Raw genomic sequence first — 20149 nt, 5'->3', positions numbered from 1 at the left:
GAAATCTGACGAGCAAGGCTGATCAGAACTCAAGGGACCCCCTGAATCTGCTCGAGCATCTACCCCAAAACCAGAATCTGTCTGTCTTACTATTTTGTGCCTTTCACCAACTCTTCTGTCATTAACAGGGGGCTATCCCCGACCACCTTTCTCTGGAAAAAATCAACTTAGGGCTTTAGTTAATAAGTCTCCTGGGCATGATAGGAGTGTTTCAATTCAAACCCCTCTGTTGGCATTCTAGCTTGCCTGACAGGTTTATCCATACTCTTGCAATTAACACATGTGATTGTTCACAGCTCCCTAACCTTGAAAGGCAAGGGAAGCCAAAACATTCTAAAGTCCTAATGAGCATAGAGTCCTTTAAGGGATGAAAAATTATTAGAATAGATAGCACTGGTAAAGGGCTTCATTACTGGGCCAATGCTTGCTGCCAAGTGCCCATATCCCTTATCCACTGTGCACCTGGGAGTGCATTAGTTAACATAGTTGGAATGTAAGAAAAACAAGCAGCAGCCTTGGAATTAACCACATCAGACCTTTGAGCTAATTGGTTCTTTCTTTGCTGTGACCCACTGCACCTTTGCTCCGTGAGAATGTAACTTTATTTAGTATTTTCTGAGGCTGGGAGAAATAAAGAAAAAAAACACTTCAAGGGAAAATAAGTTTTCTGGTTGAGCAGCCTTTATCAAAAAAGGGTCATAAAATGTCCACAGGCCTCCAAGGCCAGAAGATATCGTACACAACACTGTTTATGGGAAAGGTATGCAGAAAAAATCCTGGTTTTGATAAAGACAAAACAGATGTAATGTTTGGGCTGACTCTGTATGACTTTGCATCTTTCATTTCCCTCTATGTACAAGTCAAGGTATAAAAGTTCCTTTTGAAAATAAAGTTATGGGCCTCGCTCACCGAAGCTTGTCTCCCCGTGTCATTCTTTTTTTCCTTTTCCCTCCTTTTCTCTCTCTGTTCTTCTTTCAGGATGACTCCTTGGGGCACAGGGCTCTCTGAGTTCACTTTTTTGCCTGGGCTTCTAAGACCCGATCGGGAAGGCGCCAGGGAGGGGGCGTCCTGCGTCCTCACCCCACCAAGAGGGCGCCCGTGGCCTCCGTGAACAGAGCAAGTTCTGCGCCAGGAGCTTTATTGGCTTTCTGTGTTTATCAAGGAAGATCAAGCCCTGATCTCTGCTTTGCTATCCTTTCGCCTAGGTTGTCATCCTGAGGGTACCCCTGGATCCTGCTGGGGCTGGACCCTGGCACTGATACCTCACTCCATTTATTTAGATCTTTCTTAATGTCTTAATAAGGTTATAAAATGTTTTCTATTAAGATCCTTCAAAATTATACACAGGCATCTTGTATTATTTCTTGCTATAAAAATGGTATGGATTTTCTTTTCATCTATATTGCTTTGTCATGCTACTGTAATTCACTGTGCGTTCTGAATCAGAGGATTTCTGTGTTTTCCATAATACCTAGAAAAGTATCAGTTATTATATCATGAAATACAGCCTCTCCCATATTCTATTATAATCTCCTAGAATTCTGACTAAATAAATGTTGGACACTTTACTCTCTAAGGGTTTAAACTTATTTTATATTTTCTACCTCCTACTCTCTTTTCAATGACTTCTAGTACTTCAGATATATTTTCCAGTTTATTAAGTCATGCTTTCGATTCTGGGCAGGCTAGAGTGATAAGACACCCTTAATTACTAAAAATTTAGGCAAAATACATGGAACAATGGTTTTAAAGACACTGTGCATCAGGCAATAATGTATAGTGACCCTTAAGAGACATGAATACGTGAACCGTGAACTTCCAGATGTTCAAGCTGGTTTTAGAAAAGGCAGAGGAACCAGAGATCAAATTGCCAACATCCGCTGGATCATTGAAAAAGCAAGAGAGTTCCAGAAAAAGATCTATTTCTGCTTTATTGACTATGCCAAAGCCTTTGACTATGTGGATCACAATAAACTGTGGAAAATTCTGAAAGAGATGGCAATACCAGACCACCTGACCTGCCTCTTGAGAAACCTATATCAGGTCAGGAAGCAACAGTTAGAACTGGACATGGAACAACAGACTGGTTCCAAATAGGAAAAGGAGTACGTCAAAGCTGTATATTGTCACTCTGCTTATTTCACTTATATGCAGAGTACATCATGAGAAACACTGGGCTGGAGGAAGCACAAGCTAGAATCAAGATTGCCGGGAGAAATTATCAATAACCTCAGATATGCAGATGACACCACCCTTATGGCAGAAAGTGAAGAGGAACTAAAAAGCCTCTTGATGAAAGTGAAAGAGGAGAGAGAAAAAGTTGGCTTAAAGCTCAACATTCAGAAAACTAAGATCATGGCATCTGGTCCCATCACTTCATGAGAAATAGATGGGGAAACAGTGTCAGACTTTATTTTTTTGGGCCCCCAAATCACTGCAGATGGTGACTGCAGCCACGAAATTAAAAGACGCTTACTCCTTGTAAGGAAAGTTATAACCAACGGTTCAAAAGCAGAGATATTACTTTGCGAACAAAGGTCAGTCTAGTCAAGGCTATGGTTTTTCCAGTGGTCATGTATGGATGTTAGAGTTGAGCTGTTAAGAAAGCTGAGTGGCGAAGAATTGATGCTTTTGAACTGTGGTGTTGGAGAAGACTCTTGAGAGTCCCTTGGACTGCAAGGAGATCCAACCAGTCCATCCTAAAGGAGATCAGCCCTGGGTGTTCATTGGAAGGACTGATGCTAAGGCTGAAACTCCAATACTTTGGCTACGTCATGCAAAGAGTTGACTCACTGGAAAAGACCCTGATGCTGGGAGGGACTGGGGGCAGGAGAAGGGGATGACAGAGGATGAGATGGCTGGATGGCATCACCGACTCGATGCACATGAGTTTGGGTGAACTCCAGGAGTTGGTAATGGACAGGGAGGCCTGGCATGCTGCAATTCATAGGGTTGCAAAGAGTCTGACATGACTGAGCGACTGAACTGAACTGAACTGAAGAGACACGAAATAAATGAGACGGGTCCTATCACTGTTCCAGCTTGTTGCTGGAAGAATTTCTAGGCTGTGGCACAGGAAAAGGAACCCAGCTGGACTTGGTGGTTCCCCTAAATTCAGACTACAGGACTGAGAGTCAAGGGAGGCCAGAGCAGTTAGAATTTGTAGGGCAGATACTAGAGGAGTAAGAGCACAGGGTTAGAGCTCCAGAGATCTACAAAGTGTTCCCCCTGAATCTTCAGCTGAGCAGAAGCTCAGCCCACAAAAAACTACCCAAGGCCAGGGAAAGAGCCATCAAAGAACTAGAGGGAACTGTACTGAGGGCTCATGCCAAGTCAGGAATAGTTTCTTTCCCATCAGTCATTTGAAAACCTTGTAATTCACGGGGCAACAGGTAGCGAGTGTACCCAAAAAAATTTGGTCTCAGCAGTAAAACAAAATTAGTCCAAAACTAAATGCTCCTCTAGTCCCACCTAATTAAGCTTAAAAGCAAAACCAAAAAGGATTAAGCTACTTCCATCTGACTGAACCGTATCATAGGACAAATTTCAAGAGTGTTTCTAGGAATATAAGCTCTCCAGCAACCAAAAAAATAAAATAGACAATGTCTGACATCCAATCTAAAATTACTGGGAATGCAAAAAAGCAGGAAAATACAACCCAAGTGGAAGAGGAAAAAAAATCAACTGGCCCAAGGTTGATTGAAACAGATGATAAAATTAGTAGATAAATAAAAACAGTGAAGACATGGAAAAGGAAACTAGCCAAAAGAAAACACAGTGAGAAAAAAAAAATTTATCAAAACACTTACCAATTTGTTAAAAACCCTATCTCTAGTGAGAGCAATAAGGAATGAAAAGGAATTTCACTTTTACTCTAAGCCTATATTACATGATTTTTTGTTAAAAAAAAAACAAAAGAGCAAACAACTATCATAGCTAACACTTAATGGATGCTTATGATATGGCAGCGAATATTCTAGGTTCTTGATGTGTATTAATTCATTTAATTTTCACAAAAACTCTAAGAAATAAGTTTGAGTACCATTTCTATCTTACAAACAAAGAAATTAACAGATAAAAAGTTTAAGAAATTTGCCTACAGTAAACAGATGACAGAGATGTATTGATATGAACCCAGGTACTCAATCTTCAGAGTACATACTCCTAGTCAGTCACCAATAAACAGCTTCTCTAAAATATTATTTTGTAATTTTAAAAACATACAGTACATTAAAATATAATTGAAATAGTCATTCATACAAAAAAATATACCCCAAATCCAGTTTGATAAATTACCTGGTGATTAACACATGTCAAATGCTCAATAGTTTTCTCTAATTCTGATTTTCCAAAAACACTCATTTCCTGGAGATGCTGTAAGAGAATTTTATAGAAGATGTTCATAAGCAATGCAATTCTACAGTACTATTTTGTCTTTTTATAACACAGAAATGCTTTAGAAAGAAAATCACTAGAAATTTTACAAAAATGATGCTTTTGGTTGAAAACAAAAACAAGAGTTCTTCATCTTTTACACTCCACCTCCATGTGTGACTGTGACAGAAGACACAGACTGATATGGGTTCATTTATAAAGATTTATACAGATCAATCCATTAGCACAACGATAAAGGGAAAAACCCAGCAAATTAAGTAAGCCCAGAAGTATGCCCTCGTGAGAGGAGACGTAAGAGGAACAGACTACAAAGGAACAACAGATGGGATCAGGAAGACACAGAAAACAGAATACTACAGGGTGATGCAAGAGTTCAAAGTTTCAAGAGGGAGCTGGTCAATAATATAAACACAAGTGTTGTTATTTTTGGTTATATTAACTTGTCTGACTCTTGTTGATGCTAAGTCCAGGACAAATGATATGCTGTGCTCTACGAGAATTTTTCGCGCCAATTCTTACTTCCATCCATGTTATTCATTAAAAATGGGCTTCCCTCGTGGCTCAAATGGTAAAGAATCTATCTGCCTACAATGCAAGAGAACCAGATCCCTGGATCGGGAAGACCCCTGAGGAAGGAAATGACAATCCATTCCAATATCTCTGCCAGGAGAATTACATGGACAGAGGAGCCTGGCGGGCTCCAGTCCATGGGGTCACAAACAGGTGGACACAACTGACACTTTCACTACTATTTATTAAAAATAAGTTAAGACATCTGATGTTTGGATTATATATTTCATTGAAAAAGTCACTCTACTGGAGGCCTTTTTTCATTTACTAAATCATTCAGCCAGTACTGAGTACATATTATATACCAAGCACCAAGTAAGGTGTGAGGAATACAGTAAAACAGATAAAGTCTCTGGTGTCATAGACATTATAGTCTAGTAAAGATAAACCTTTAAACAAGATATTAAAATAAAATTCATGAATATTTTGCTAGGAAAAGGAACTTGAAGGCAACGTACTGGAAGAGAATCAGGGATCCAGAGTTCACTTCCTGTATAAGGAAATGACTAACCTGGCTCTAAAGGGTGAATAGAAATCAACCAGGTGAGGAGACTGAAAGGGATAAAGGAGTTTTCAATAGCCTATGTTAAAGACAGGGGCACGAGAAAGTCCATTAAGCCTGGAGTTGAGAAAATGAGGGGTGGGGAGTAGCGGGTGGGGAGGGCTGAGCTTGACCATGATGTAGCAAGGACCAATCACAGAAGCCCCTGAGAACAGTTAATGGATTTTAAAACAGGAAGTGAAGTAAGCAGATTTACATCTTTGAACAATGACTCTGACTTCACTGTAAAATAGAGATTTGAGAGGCCACTGATACACTAGTGCAGTTGAGAGAATAATGGCCAGAATAGGATGGTAATAGGAGAATAGAAACAAGCAAAGTGATGCAAGAGAAACCACTGTGAGCTCAGGAGCCAGAGTCTTTGTGACTTCATTAGCTGGGTAATCTTGGGCAAATCATTATTACTATTTTTTTATTAAGGTATAGTTAATTCACAATATTACATAGGTCCTAGGTATACAACATAATAGTTCACAGTTTTTAAAGATTTACTCCATTTATGATTATAAAATACCAGCTATATTTGCTGTGCTGTATAATATATTCTTGTAGCTTGTTTATTTTATACAAACTCATTAGTACCTCTTTTAAACATTTTTTTTAATTTTTATTTGGCCACATCACAGCATATAGAATCTTAGTTCCCAGACCAGGGATCAAATCCACATCCACTGTTCTGAAAGTGCAGTCTTAACCACTGAACAACCAGGGAAATCTAATTCCCTACTCCACTTTGCCCCTCCCCCAACCCCTCTCCCCACCCGTAACCACTAGTTTGTTCTCTGTATCTGTGAGTCTGAGTCTTTCAGACTAGCCTGTTTCATTTTTTAGATTCCACATTTAAGTGATAACATACAGTATTTGTTTTCTTCATTCATTAGCTTGTTTCATTTTTTTAGATTCCACATATAAGTGGTAACATACAGTATTTGTTTTTTTCATTCACTAGCTTGTTTCATTTTTTAGATTCCACATGTAAGTGATAACATAAAGTATTTGTTTTCCTCTGACTTATCTCACTAGGCATAATGCCTTCCAAGTCTACCCACATTGTTGCAAATAGCAAAATTTAGTTCTTTTTTATGGCCAACTGGTACTCCATTGAAAATACATACTACAGCTTCCTTACTCATTCATTGATGGACACTTCAGTTGCTTTCATATCTTGGGAACTATAAATAACACTGCTATAAACATATATCTTTCAAATCACTGTTTTTTACTTTCTTCAGGCATATACCCAGGAGTAGAATTGTTGGATCATATATTATTATAGATCTATTTTTAGGTTTTTGAGGAATCTTCAAACTGTTTTCCACAGTAGCCACATGAATTTATAATACCAACAGTGTACAAACAATCCCTTTTCTCTACATCCTTGTCAACATTTGCTCTTTGTGGTCTTTTTGACAATAGCTACTCTGACAGGTATAAGGTGATACCTCATTGTGGTTTTGAGTTCCATTTCTCTGATGATTAGCGATGGTGAGCATCTTTTCATGTGTCTGTTGGTTCAGCAAATTATTTAAACTCACTGTAACTCAGATACTGCATCTGTAAACACTGCCAACTGAAAAGGCAACTGTGAAGACTTACTGACAAAGCCCTTGTAAAACACACTTAGAACAGTTTCCCACATGGAAAGGGCGTAACACATGTTACATATTATTAGAAGTAGCATCAGTAGGACTTTGTGCTTAAATGAGAGATAGGAGTTTTCAGGGAGAGAGGACTCAGTGATGATGCCTGGGTTCAAAAACTGGGTGGGCAGTGAAATAACAGGAAACTAGTAGAGGAGACTTAATGACTGAGAGGATTAGTTGAGTTTTTATGTAAAAAATCTGTTGTAAACTCATAAATCCTGCCTCCTGTAATCCAGAAAGAGTCTGGTAATATGAATGTCACTTTTTCTGAGTTTTTGGTACTACTGTACTTTTTAATCCTACTTGTACATTCCTTAGTCATTTCAATAGATATGAAGGATAAATCAGTAGCTTGCACTAAAAGTTGCCATATTGCACAGAAGTTTTCCATTTGGTAACTGTGACACTTATTTTTATAAAAAAGCACTTTCTAGAAGGTAATTTTTCAGAAGATTCAAATTAAAAGTACTCTGTTGGGGCAAAACTTGAACTGAAAATCTATGACATAAAGACCATCTTTATAATACTTAAAAGTTCTTATTCTTAACTTTAGGTACTAATTTCTAAACATTAATTCAATAATATTTATTGGAAGTAAACTATGGAGGCTTTAATAGTAACAATAATAGTTAACACTGAGTTCTTTTAATGTACTGAGCACTGTTAAGTGCTTTATGTATGTTAACATTTTGGAGAGATTATGAAATAAAATACTGCCCCCTAGATATGACACCAAAAGCACAAACAAAAGAAAAAAATTAAACTGGACTTCATCAAAATTTTAAAATATCTGTGCTTCAAATAACAATACTAGAAAAATGAGAAGACAATCCACAGAATGAGGGAGGGAAAATATCTGCAAATTATATATCTGACAAGGGGATTGTATTGAGAATATATAAGTATTCTTACAACTCAGTAAGATAATCCAATTCAAAAAAAATGAGCAATGGATCTGAATAGAGATTTCTATAAAGAAGATATACAAGTGGCCAAATAAACATATAAAAATAAGCACTTTAGTCATCGGGGAAATGCAAATCAAAATTAAAAAGGATACTGCTTCACACTCACCAGCATGATGATAACAAAAAAGATAGATAGTAACAAATATTGGTAAGGATGCAGAGAAATTAGAACTCTAACCCCTGCCAGTGGGACTAAAAATGACACAAACACTTTGGAAAAACAGCCTGGCAGTTGCTCAAATGATTAAAGTTATCGTATGACTAGGTATACATCTAAGACAAAAGAAAACATACCCACACAAAAAGTTGTATACAAATGTTCACAGCACCATTATTCGTAATAGCTGAAGAGCAGAAACCACCCCAATGATAAAGAAAATGTTGTCTATCCATACAATGGAATATTACCCCATAATATAAAGTAATAAAGTACTGTTACATATGACCTAACAGATGGACCTTGAAAACATTATGCTAAGTTAGAGAAGCCAGACAAAAACAAAAAAAAAGACATACTGAATGGTTCAATTTATATGAAATGTCCAGAGGAGGTAAATCTAGAGAGAGAATGTAGTGGTTGTCTAAGCCTGAGGAGGCTGGGAGATGTTAAGAGTGACTGCTAACCAGTACAAGAGTTTCTTTTTGAGGTAATGAACATGCTCTAAAAGTGATTGTGGGGATGGCTGAACAAGTCTGTGGATATACTAAAAACTAATGAATTATACACTGTAAATGGGTAAATTCTATGATATGTGAATATCTCAATGAAGCTTTTTTTAAGGAAAAAAAAAAAAAGATAATCTCCCTCCATATGAGGGAATTCCTATTGAGATCAGAGTTGGTTCTTTTCTATAAATAAACAGTTAATAAATGTTTTAGGCTTTGTGGACCAAACAGTTTTTACTGCAATTACTCAACTCTGCCACTGCAGCATGTACATGAATGAGTATTCCCACTAGTAAGTATTATCAACAATGAAATCTGAATTTCACAATTTTTCATGTGTCATGAAATGTTCTTCTTTCAATTTTTTTCAATGATTTTAAAATGTAAAAACCATTCTTAGCACGTTGGCCATATAAAAACAGTGTTCTGGATTTGGCTGATGGGCCATGGTTTGCCAACTCCTGATTTAGATTCAAAATAGTTATATCACAGGAAAACATAAAAAAGGACCTCCTTTTTTCTCAATAAATTACCTTTTAAAAATAAGTCAATCTAATTACTTACTTTTAACTTGTCTTTTAAAGCTTCCTTTTCTGCCATAATCCTTCTTAAGTCAGATAATGCAAGTTCTTTTTCCTTTTCTATAAGACTAATAGTATTATGTGAAACTGTAGTTTGGGTAGAGTCTTGTTTTAGTGCAGATAATTCTTCCTGAGCCTTAAAGTAGTAAAAGATATAAATTAAAAAACACTGGATATACTCCCAGTTAAAAAAAGGAAAACTAAACATATGCTACTTTTGCTCTCTTCCCAAATGCCACCAAAATGAGAGTAAAAGGATTTGAGTAATAATAGTAATAATTAAAACAAAAAGACAAGAAGATGGAGAGAAGTGCCAACCACAAAATTTTGAAAGCCAAATAGCAGATGGACAACTACTAATTAAGTAAGCAGACCCAAGAAAGCTGAAATCTAAGCCAACTGCAGGAAAAGCCCAGAAAGTAGATCAATTTGTACTGCAGAATCCCAAAAAAACTCCAAAAGTAAAAAAAGCTTCTTCAACTTGGCCTTTTAACTCATATATCTTTCTCTTCCTCTCAAAATAGCAATAGGATTTCATGGGAGATTGGTATGAGAACAAATTTTGGTGATAAACACCATGCTTTGTTCAGACTCACCTTGCCTTCTAACAACTGCGGCTTGTAACTGGTCCAACTTACAGTGAATTTCCCCTCCCTATCCCTCGAAGCTAAGTCCTTAATATCCAATGTATCCAATTAGTTAGTGCTACCCACTGTAAGATACACATAATCCAACATGAGTGAATCCCAAGGACACACCTGACTCAGAGTCAGGCTGAGACCCATTCAGCAGTTTGAGAAACAGGGAATTATCCCAAAGTGACCTATAGACAGGCTAGAAAAGAGGAAAAATAAATACGAAAAAACAATAGAAATCTCTGCTTTGGGAACAGGATGATAGTAGAAACTACTAACTATGAAGGAATAGCCCTAAGATCCATACACTACGGTAATATAAAGGATATATACTGGTTCCATTACAGTTAACTGGTGTTACATAATCAATATCTTACTTCATTATATAAGACACTTAGTTTATCTCTTTCTGCTGTCAATAATTTAACATTGGACTGTATATCCACCATGTGCTTTTCAAATCTTTCTAGCATACGCTGAAGTTCGTCTCTTTCTCTTGTGATGAGATGGATATCCGAGTCGTAATCACCCTGAAATATAATTCAAGACAGAAGTTATCATTTGTTGTAATTATCACCACATGGTTGCCACAAGGATGCTGATGATGAGACTGACTGAAAGATGTGAACAGACAAAAAGAACACAACTTCCTTTAATGTAATTAAAGAATACAATTATTAATCTATAAGGAGAGCAGGAGAGAGAATGCTGGCAATACTGGGGCAAATTTCCAGGCTTTCAAGTTCCCAGCAAGAGACCCAGCTGCCACTGATGCTACTTAAATAGATCCCATCAGATGCTTCAATTGTCATTCTCCCCCAGTTGTTTATACTGGTGTTGTAACTAAAGTATAATCCCCAGACCAGAAGCACGCAGTATCTGGGGATGTGCAAGGCATGCAAATTTTGAGGTATATCCCAGACCTACTCAATCAGAAACTTTGGGGGCAGGGCCCAGTAACTGGTTTATCAAGCCCTCCAGGTGATTCTGATTCATTTGGAATTGGGAATCACTAGTTTATAACCCTCTCCAAGGGAGGAATCAAGAGGGTATGTGTATACCTGCTTACCTGCTCACCCAGTACAAGTAACTCTAACAGCCTAGCACATTCCTCAGCGTTTCCTAAGACTAAATCCAAGATCAATTTCCCAGGCATACCATCCCCCAACTGTCCCAGCACCAAACCTAGGTGAGGTCTTTTTTTTATGCAATCAGATAAATATAAATATTTCTACCAGACGGTGTACATTAGGATATTCACTGAATAAGCAAGTACTTCCAACATTCCTAAAACAAGATTATGCCTATTATTTCATTATAACTTAAAAAAAAAACCATTAACTTCCTCCTGTAGAAAATAAATATGGTAAATGTATACCTGGTGTCTGTGGTATATTAATGTTCAAGTACTATATGCAGAAGCCCCAGATAGTGACAATCTGGTATTCTGCTACATTGGAAAGCATCCTGATCTAGGTCAATATCTACTATGCACATGCCATGTCCAAAGGACACTTGGTAAATGGTAAATATCCGTGAAGATCCTTCACCTGCCACTTGGAAATAAGTTATCCTCTTGGTTAAGCAAGAAAAGTCAAGGAAAAATGAATGAGAACAGCTATCTGGACATCTTAAAGGGTAAAATGTATCTGTACAGGATAAAAGCAATTAGGGTGAGGACTTAATTAACACTTAAATAATGATAAAAGAAAACCTATAACTTAACCATATTTAAATAAAAATATTTTTACAGAAAGGAGGTGGTATGCCTAGATTTTAGAAAAGGACAGCTCAATGAATAAGGATTTGACAGTCTGTTTTCATCATTGTCTCGGTCTCAGCTTAAACGCCACTCTCCGTAAGGAGTCCTTCCAGATTCTCCAATCTAATTTAGATCTCCCTCTATATACTCTCATAGCATTCTGAATATTTCCCGTATTCTTTCTTCATTAACACTTACTATAAATGAAATTATAAAGTTATTTACACAACCGGATATTTAATGTGTCTTTATCACTAAAACCAGACATCAAATTGCCAACATCCACTGGGTCATAGGAAAAGCAAGAGAACTAAAAAAAAAAAAAAACTCTGCTTCACCGACTACGCTAAAGCCTTTGATTGTATGTATGGATCATATGGATCACAGCAAACTGTGGAAAATTCTTAAAGAGATGGGAGTACCAGAGCACCTTACCTGTCTCCTGAGAAACCTGTATGCAGGTAAAGAAGCAATAGTTAGAACCGGACATGGAACAATGGATTGGTTCAAAATTGGGAAAGGAATTACATCGAGTTTGTATACTGTCACCCTCCTTATTTAACTTATATGCAGAGTACATCATGCAAAATGCCAGGATGGATGGCTCACAAACTAGAATCAAGACTGCCAGGAGAAATATCAACAACTTCAGATATGCAGATGTTACCATCCTAATGGCAGAGAGTGAAGAGGAACTAAAGAGCCTCTTCATGATGGTGAAAGAAGAAAGTGAAAAAGCTGGCTTAAAACTCAACATTCAGTAAACTAAGATCATGGCATCTGGTCCCATCACCTCATGGCAAATAGATGCAGAGAAAGTGAAAAGAGTGACAGATTTTATTTTCTTGGGCTCCAAAATCACTGTGGATGGTGACTGCAGCCATGAAATCAAAAGATGCTTGCTCCTTGGAAGAAAAGCTATGAAAAACCTAGACAGAGTATTAAAAAAGAGAGATATCACTTTGCTGACAAAGGTCTGTATAGGCAAGGCTAGTTTTCCAGTAGTCATATGCAGATGTGAGAGTTGGACCATAAAGAGGGCTGAGAGCCCAGGAATTGATGCTTTCGAATTGTGATGCTGGAGAAGACTCTTGAGAATCCCTTGGACAGCTAGGAGATCCAACCACTCAATTCTAATGGAAATCAACCCTGAATATTCACTAGAAGGACTGATGCTGAAGCTGAAGCTCCAATACTTTGGCCACCGGGTGTGAAGAGCAAACTCATTGGAAAAGACCCTGATGCCGGGAAAGACAGAAGGCAGGAGGAGAAGCTGATGACAAGACGAGATGGTTGGATGGCATCACTGACTCAACGGACATGAGTTTGAGAAAGCTCAAGAAGATGGTGAAGGACAGGGAAGCCTGGTGTGCTGCAGTCCATGGGGTCACAAAGAGTCAGACGTGACTTAAGGACTGAACAACCACCACCACCACTAAAATGCAAATGCCCTCAGAGACACAGTAGGTCCTTCTCACCACATCTTCAGTGCTTAGCATATAATTCAGTAAAATGAATGAATTCCCCATGTCTCTAAATATGTCTTTATGTATGTATTTGTGTTAATAATTCCCTTTTATCACTCCATTTTTCCTAAACACACACGCACAAGCACACAAACTCATGCACACATACCCACAATGCTAGACTGAGGACAGGAAATAGGTCTTCTGTATCTTGTATCCTGGATGCCACATTCGTAGCATGCTCTCAGTATACATCTACTGAATTAAATCTAACTTTCTACCTGCACCTGTGCTTTGGAGAAGGAAATGGCAACCCCCTCCAGTGTTCTTGCCTGGAGAATCCCAGGGACAGAGGAGCCTGATGGGCTTTTATCTATGGGGTCGCAGAGTCAGACACAACTGAAGAGACTTAGCAGCAGCAGATGTGCTTTGAACCAGCAAATAATAAAGAAATAAAACATTTACTAGGAATTAGGTGTTATGTTGGACCCTTATACAATTATGTAATGTAATCTTCATAAGAGGTTATAGACACATTTCTCACTTTGCAAATGAGGAAGCCAGGGCTCCATGAGATAGGTAACTTGTCTAAGGTCATAAAGCCAGTGTGTGGAGTTGAAGCTTCTATAAGGTTTCCAACTCCAAAGCATTTCCCATTACACTATACCCAAAACTCACATCTGGAAGTCTGGTGAGTACAAGGTCAAAGAGACCAGTGCTGTCCCTACACAGACAACAAAGAACCAATGGGTATCTTGTTGATAAAAATCACTGATATGAAAAATGTCAGTATTTTTTCTGAGTTGCAGCAATCCCAGGAAACTCTGCCCAACAATTTGCTATAAAAAGCAGCGGTTGAAAACTCAGCCTGTACTAAATCTAGCTTGAGAGAGGTCTATGTTGTCTGCCAACAACTGTTTCCAAACATGTTTAAAACACCCAGTTTTAGGCTGGAATTTACTCCTTAGTTCACAGCACTCACAACTGTCTTACACTCCACCTACTTCACTCATATACATCACCCATTATTCCCTACCATGCCTGAAATTTACTACTGGGACTCTAAAATGCTACCAAGGTCCCAACTTTCTAAACTTTACAAAATGAATTATGTCAGGTATCATTAGAACATTTCAAGAAACTAAATAAGATGAAGGGGGAAGGCCTCTCCTAATTTTACCAGTACCTTACCCGTATCTCAAGTTATCTTTCAACCATGAATTCACACCAAGCAAACAAATCCAATATTTAAAAGTACTGAGACACTTATCCACTCAGTTCTACTTAATAAGTTGATTAAACTAATCAACATTTTTGAAGAAGACTGTCCCACACAATGAAGGTGATCAACTGATTTATTTTTCTTGATTCCTAAGTATATATGGAGCTTAAAAACCAACTCAGTACACATAAATTAACTTACACTGTATGTTCCCACCAATTCATTGTGCTCTTAACAGATAACAAAGCACAGTGTTTAAACTAACACTCTAAATCAAATTTAGTCACGAGCCAAGGAGGTTAAAAAGCAGTCTAATCAGAAAATGTCTCAAAACCATTTGGCTATAGGCAGAAGATCTTCAGGAAAAAGATGACAGCATTGGGAAATGCAGCCAACTCTAAAATCAAATGTCCTGAGTTTTAATGACTGCACTTCCAACTTCTCTAATTTTATCCAGTATGTAGATAATGTTAGGGTCATAGAAGCCTCCAGGAATCCTCTAACTCCAATGTTTAAAAGAAAGAAAAATCTAAACACAAATGATAGTCATAAAATGTTGAAAATAAGTAAGACCTAAAATGAGGACATGTTTTTACTCTCTTATGCATTATCATTAACCTTATACATCTTTAGACCATCAAGTTGCAAACGTGGTTTTAGTGGACAAAGGGGATGATCTGTCCAGTGCTCACTGCTATCTTTTACCCTTTCCTGTTGCACAGTTATCATGGAAGATGCCTGGTCTGGACAATGTGGCCTGCCTTTCTGACTGGTCCAAGGCTGGGAATGGCATGAAGCCACATAGCCTGCCATGTAGATAAAGCCACTCTACTCAAAGAAAGAAAATGTAGCTGATACCAAAAGTAAAGATTAGAAAGAGAGGAGGTATCCAGTAGCATGAGTTCCTGGATCCAGTTTCTGGAAGCTCAGATGCCCCTGCACTCTTCCCATATATATAATTAGCTATTTAATCTTCCTTAATTTCCAGGAATCAGTATGTTATACTTTTTTCTTAAGCAGTTTTCCTAATTAATGCAGTGTTCCTAAAGTCACAGAAAGTCACAGAAGACTACAAAAATGAAAATTAAGAAAGACTAGTACAGCCACTATGGAGAACAGTGTGGAGATTCCTTAAAAAACTGGAAATAGAACTGCCTTATGATCCAGCAATCCCACTGCTGGGCATACACACTGAGGAAACCAGAAGGGAAAGAGACATGTGTACCCCAATGTTCATCGCAGCACTGTTTATAATAGCCAGGACATGGAAGCAACCTAGATGTCCATCAGCAGATGAATAGATAAGAAAGCTGTGGTACATATACACAATGGAGTATTACTCAGCCATTAAAAAGAATACATTTGAATCAGTTCTAATGAGGTGGATGAAACTGGAGCCTATTACACAGAGTGAAGTAAGCCAGAAGGAAAAACACCAATACAGTATACTACCGCATATATATGGAATTTAGAAAGATGGTAACAATAACCCTGTGTACGAGACAGCAAGAGAGACACTGATGTATAGAACAGTCTTATGGACTCTGTGGGAGAGGGAGAGGGTGGGAAGATTTGGGAGAATGGCATTGAAACATGTAAAATATCATGTATGAAACGAGATGCCAGTCCAGGTTCGATGCACGATACTGGATGCTTGGGGCTAGTGCACTGGGACGACCCAGAGGGATGGTGTGGGGAGGGAGGAGGGAGGAGGGTTCAGGATGGGGAGCACGTGTATACCTGTGGTGGATTCATTTTGATATTTGGCAAAACTAATACAATTATGTAAAGTTTAAAAATAAAATAAAATTTAAAAAAAAAGAATAAAAAAAAAGACTTCTTAAAATAAGTATGAATAACATTACATTATTACAATAATAAATCAAAAGTTTGCTCATAAAGATCTTTCTTGCCTTATCAAACACTCACAAAGAGGTATTACCTTTTCTAGTGTTTTAAATACTGGCGTTTTTTCACATGTAGAATGACTTCTAGAGCAAGATCTTCGCTGTATTATATGTTGGAGTTTTTCTAGTTCTTTCTTATAAAAATCTCGTTCATCTTCTATACCTTTCAGAAATGTATCTAAACGAGAAGGTGACTTGTCTCGTCGTTTTATTCCGTGTTCTAGTCTCATCCTCTCAACTTCCACAGTAAGTTCTCTTTCTGCAAATTAAAGTAATAAAATCTTAAAACAATGTTGCATATAAAATGTATAATCAGCCAAATAAATTATATCAATAATTTTTACAATGAAAGCTATTAAAAATCATTAGCTGTTTTGCATATCACCTACAACTGCCCAATATCAAAGAGGTAAGTGCTGAAAGAGAAAAAAAAACCCCAAAATTATATTAAAAGTTTAAATAAAATCCAATAAGTCAAGTCCTGCTTTTGTCATATACAAGTCTGGGTACTATTTAGTATATTACCCAGTGAACAATAAATTATCACATGGTACTTACTCTCTGGTGACCTGAAAATGCACTAAAAGAAAATTTACCTGTTAAAACTGGTTATGAGTGACTTTAACATTAAGCTTAAATTTAACATAGTATACACAAAACAACTAGTCTTTCCTCAATTAAGCACAATTATTAACTTTTACCACAGAAATTACCTTTTCAGGAGTCACAAGTAGCCTGTGCACGTGCATGCATGCTAAGTCGCTTCAGTCGTGTCTGACTCTTGGCAACCCCATGGACTGTAACCCACCAGGCCCCTCTGTCCACGGGATTCTCCAGGCAAGAATATTGGAGTGGGTAGCCATGCCCTCCTCCAGGGGATCTGACCAACCCAGGGATGGAACCCCCATCTTTCATGTCTCCTGCACTGGCAGGCAGGTACTTCACCTCTAGGACCACCTGGGAATATACCTAATATTGGCAATTTTGTATAGCTCAATCTAATTTAACTGATGTTCTTTACAATTCAAAAGCATGAAGTGATTTTCAAGACATATTCCAATTCACTTACCATCTTCTTTCATTCATTTGACAGATAATTATTGAGCATTTACTGTATGTCCAGCATGAGCTAAGAATACAAGTACGAAAAACATGTCCAAGGTCAAATAATTATTCTAATTGTAGCAGGGCAAGAGCCACAAAAGAACAGCATGCAATACAATCCAGAGGATGAATAGCAGAATTCATTCTAAAGAGTGACCAGAGAGGTTAAGAAAGCAAGAGAGCTGAAGGAATGGGCAAATGCCTTAAATGGTAAGTCAAATAAACTGATGAATGAAAAGTGTTCACTGCATTTAGTATAATGGAGGTGACTGGTGACCTTAACGAGAGCAGTTTTATTGGTGAAGTAGAAGGAGAGAAGCAAACTGGAGTGGACTGAGGTGGTAAATGGAGAAGGAAACGGCAACCCACTCCAGTATTCTTGCCTGGAGAATTCCATGGACAGAGAAGCCTGGTGGGCTGCTGTCTATGGGGTCGCACCGAGTCAAGACACGACTGAAGCAACTTAGCAGCAGCAGAGGTGCTAAAGCATAGACAGTGATCAAGCAGAAAAGCAGGTATGAATGACTTTTTAAGATGTAAAAGCTATAATGAGGAGGAAAGAGTAGCTGGATAGGAATGGGTCACAGTTTTTGCTTTAGAATGGGAAAAGGGAAAAGCATGTTTGAATACCAATGGGGAAAAAACAGTACAAAGGCTAACGTTATCAAAAAGAGATAATATGTAGCATTTTAAAATGAGAGAGAATGGGACCTAGAGAACAGATGGAGGCAGTGGCCTATCATAAAAGCCAAATGGCTCCACTCTAACAGGGAAGATAAGGGTGGACAGGTTAAAGATCTGGGGACACGAAACATGGAATGCCTCCCTGACGGCTTGTTCTTTTAGCAAAACTGGAGGTAAGATCATCTACTCAGAATGGGTTTACTGAGAATGAAAAATACTTGAATATGTTCCCTGCAGAGTAGGAGATCAAGCTGTAAGGAATATAGAGTGAGATCTCCATACCTCACTGAAGGGGGCGCTGTGGTTCAGGGCCATGTAACTTCCAGTGCTATTGCTACTGTCTGGGGCACATGCTTGCTCCTTGGAAGAAAAGTTATGAGAAACCTAGATAGCATATTCAAAAGCAGAGACATTACTTTGCCAACAAAGGTCTGTCTAGTCAAAGCTATGGTTTTTCCAGTGGTCATGTATGGGTATGAGAGTTGGACTAAAAAGAAAGCTGAGTGCCGAAGAATTGATGCTTTTGAACTGTGGTGTTGGAGAAGACTCTTGACAGTCCCTTGGACTGCAAGGAGATCCAACTAGTCCATCCTAAAGGAAATCAGTCCTGAATATTCATTGGAAGGACTGATGCTGAAGCTGAAACTCCTACTTTGGCCACCTGATGCGAAGAGCTGACTAATTGGAAAAAGACCCTGATGCTGGGAAAGATTGAAGGCAGGAGAAGAAGGGGACGACAGAGGATGAAATGGTTGGATGGCATCACTGACTCAATAGACATGAGTTTGAGTAAACTCCGGGAGTTGGCGATGGACAGGGAGGCCTGGTGTGCTGCAGTCCATGGGGTCACAAAGAGTCAGACAACTGAGTGACTGAACTGAACTCAACTGGGGCACATGCAAGCAGTGCTTAGCTGCTCACGTGTAAATGTTTTAGTTGATCCATGGCTGGATTTTGGGTAGGAGGATGCATTCAAAACACAAAGAAACAAGGGAGTTTCAGGTATGTGAAAGATTATGCTGAAACGGCAGGATAGAGATAGCATGAAAGAAGTAAAACTGCAAACTTTCAAATGTAGGCCTAAGCACTTTAATAATATATGAACTCATTTAATCCTCATAACAACCTTTTGGGTTAGGTGCCATCTTAACCACACAGATAGGGAAACTGAAGCAACGTTAAGTAACATGTTCAAGTCATACAGCTGGTTAAGCAGAGAAGGGGTCAGATAGATTATCCCCATAGATGCTGAAGAGCCCAGGATACAGCATTTTCTTAAAATAGCACACTGGCTTTCCTTCACTTTCTCAGACACATGGAGTTTGATGGTACCAGGATTCTACACTTGCCATCCCCTCTGCCTGGAAAATTGCCCCAGATTGTCATATGGCTTGGTGTCCATCACTAAGCCTTTTGATCAGCTGATCTCTAGCATACCCTCCCAGTTTATTTAATACCCTTACCATCTGAAATTGATTTCTTCACTTATGTGCTACCAGTTTGTCTCTCTGACTAGATTATAGCCTCCACAAGAGCAGTGGGCCTGTGTATCTTGTTTACCTTATACATCCCAGCACTACAGGCTCATAAACATTTGTCAAATGAATGAATGAATGGATTCTTACATGTTTCTTAAACCAATTCATTTAGGATAAGGTACCTGGCAGAAAGTTAGCCTGTTTCAAGTGTGTGTGTGTGTGTGTGTGTGTATGTGAAAGTTAGCCTATTTCAAGTGTGTGTGTTTGTGTGTGTGTACCTGAAGGTGATAAAACTGCATTTACTTAAAATGATTCTGTACTTCAATTTCCCACTATTTCATAATGGTCTTCCTCATAGTCTTAATTCTATTATCATGTGACTCAAAGAAAGATAAATTTACATTAGAAAATATTCAACCGGGGTTCCCTGTACCAACTAGACAGAATATAAAAGGTTCCTGTAAGGTTCTTGAAGGAGACAGATTTTCTACTATATCTCAATGCCT

General features: G+C 38.2%; 1 protein-coding gene across 3 annotated transcripts in view; it reads right to left on the bottom strand.

The window, feature by feature from the left end:
• Positions 1–20149, bottom strand: part of CEP135 (centrosomal protein 135) — a 75150-nt gene that overhangs the window by 32178 nt on the left and 22823 nt on the right. For all 3 annotated transcript variants that reach the window (XM_019962782.2, XM_070791465.1, XM_070791466.1), the window contains 4 exons: positions 16413–16636; positions 10398–10550; positions 9369–9521; positions 4297–4374 (listed from right to left, as the gene is read on the bottom strand). In XM_019962782.2, the coding sequence (XP_019818341.2) occupies positions 4297–4374; positions 9369–9521; positions 10398–10550; positions 16413–16636 (608 nt within the window). The remainder of the gene's footprint in view (positions 1–4296; positions 4375–9368; positions 9522–10397; positions 10551–16412; positions 16637–20149) is intronic.

The sequence above is a fragment of the Bos indicus genome, chromosome 6 (genome assembly GCF_029378745.1).
Source record: "Bos indicus isolate NIAB-ARS_2022 breed Sahiwal x Tharparkar chromosome 6, NIAB-ARS_B.indTharparkar_mat_pri_1.0, whole genome shotgun sequence".
In the NCBI taxonomy this organism is placed as follows: Eukaryota; Metazoa; Chordata; class Mammalia; order Artiodactyla; family Bovidae; genus Bos; species Bos indicus.
This window is presented reverse-complemented; position numbering and strand designations above follow the sequence as displayed.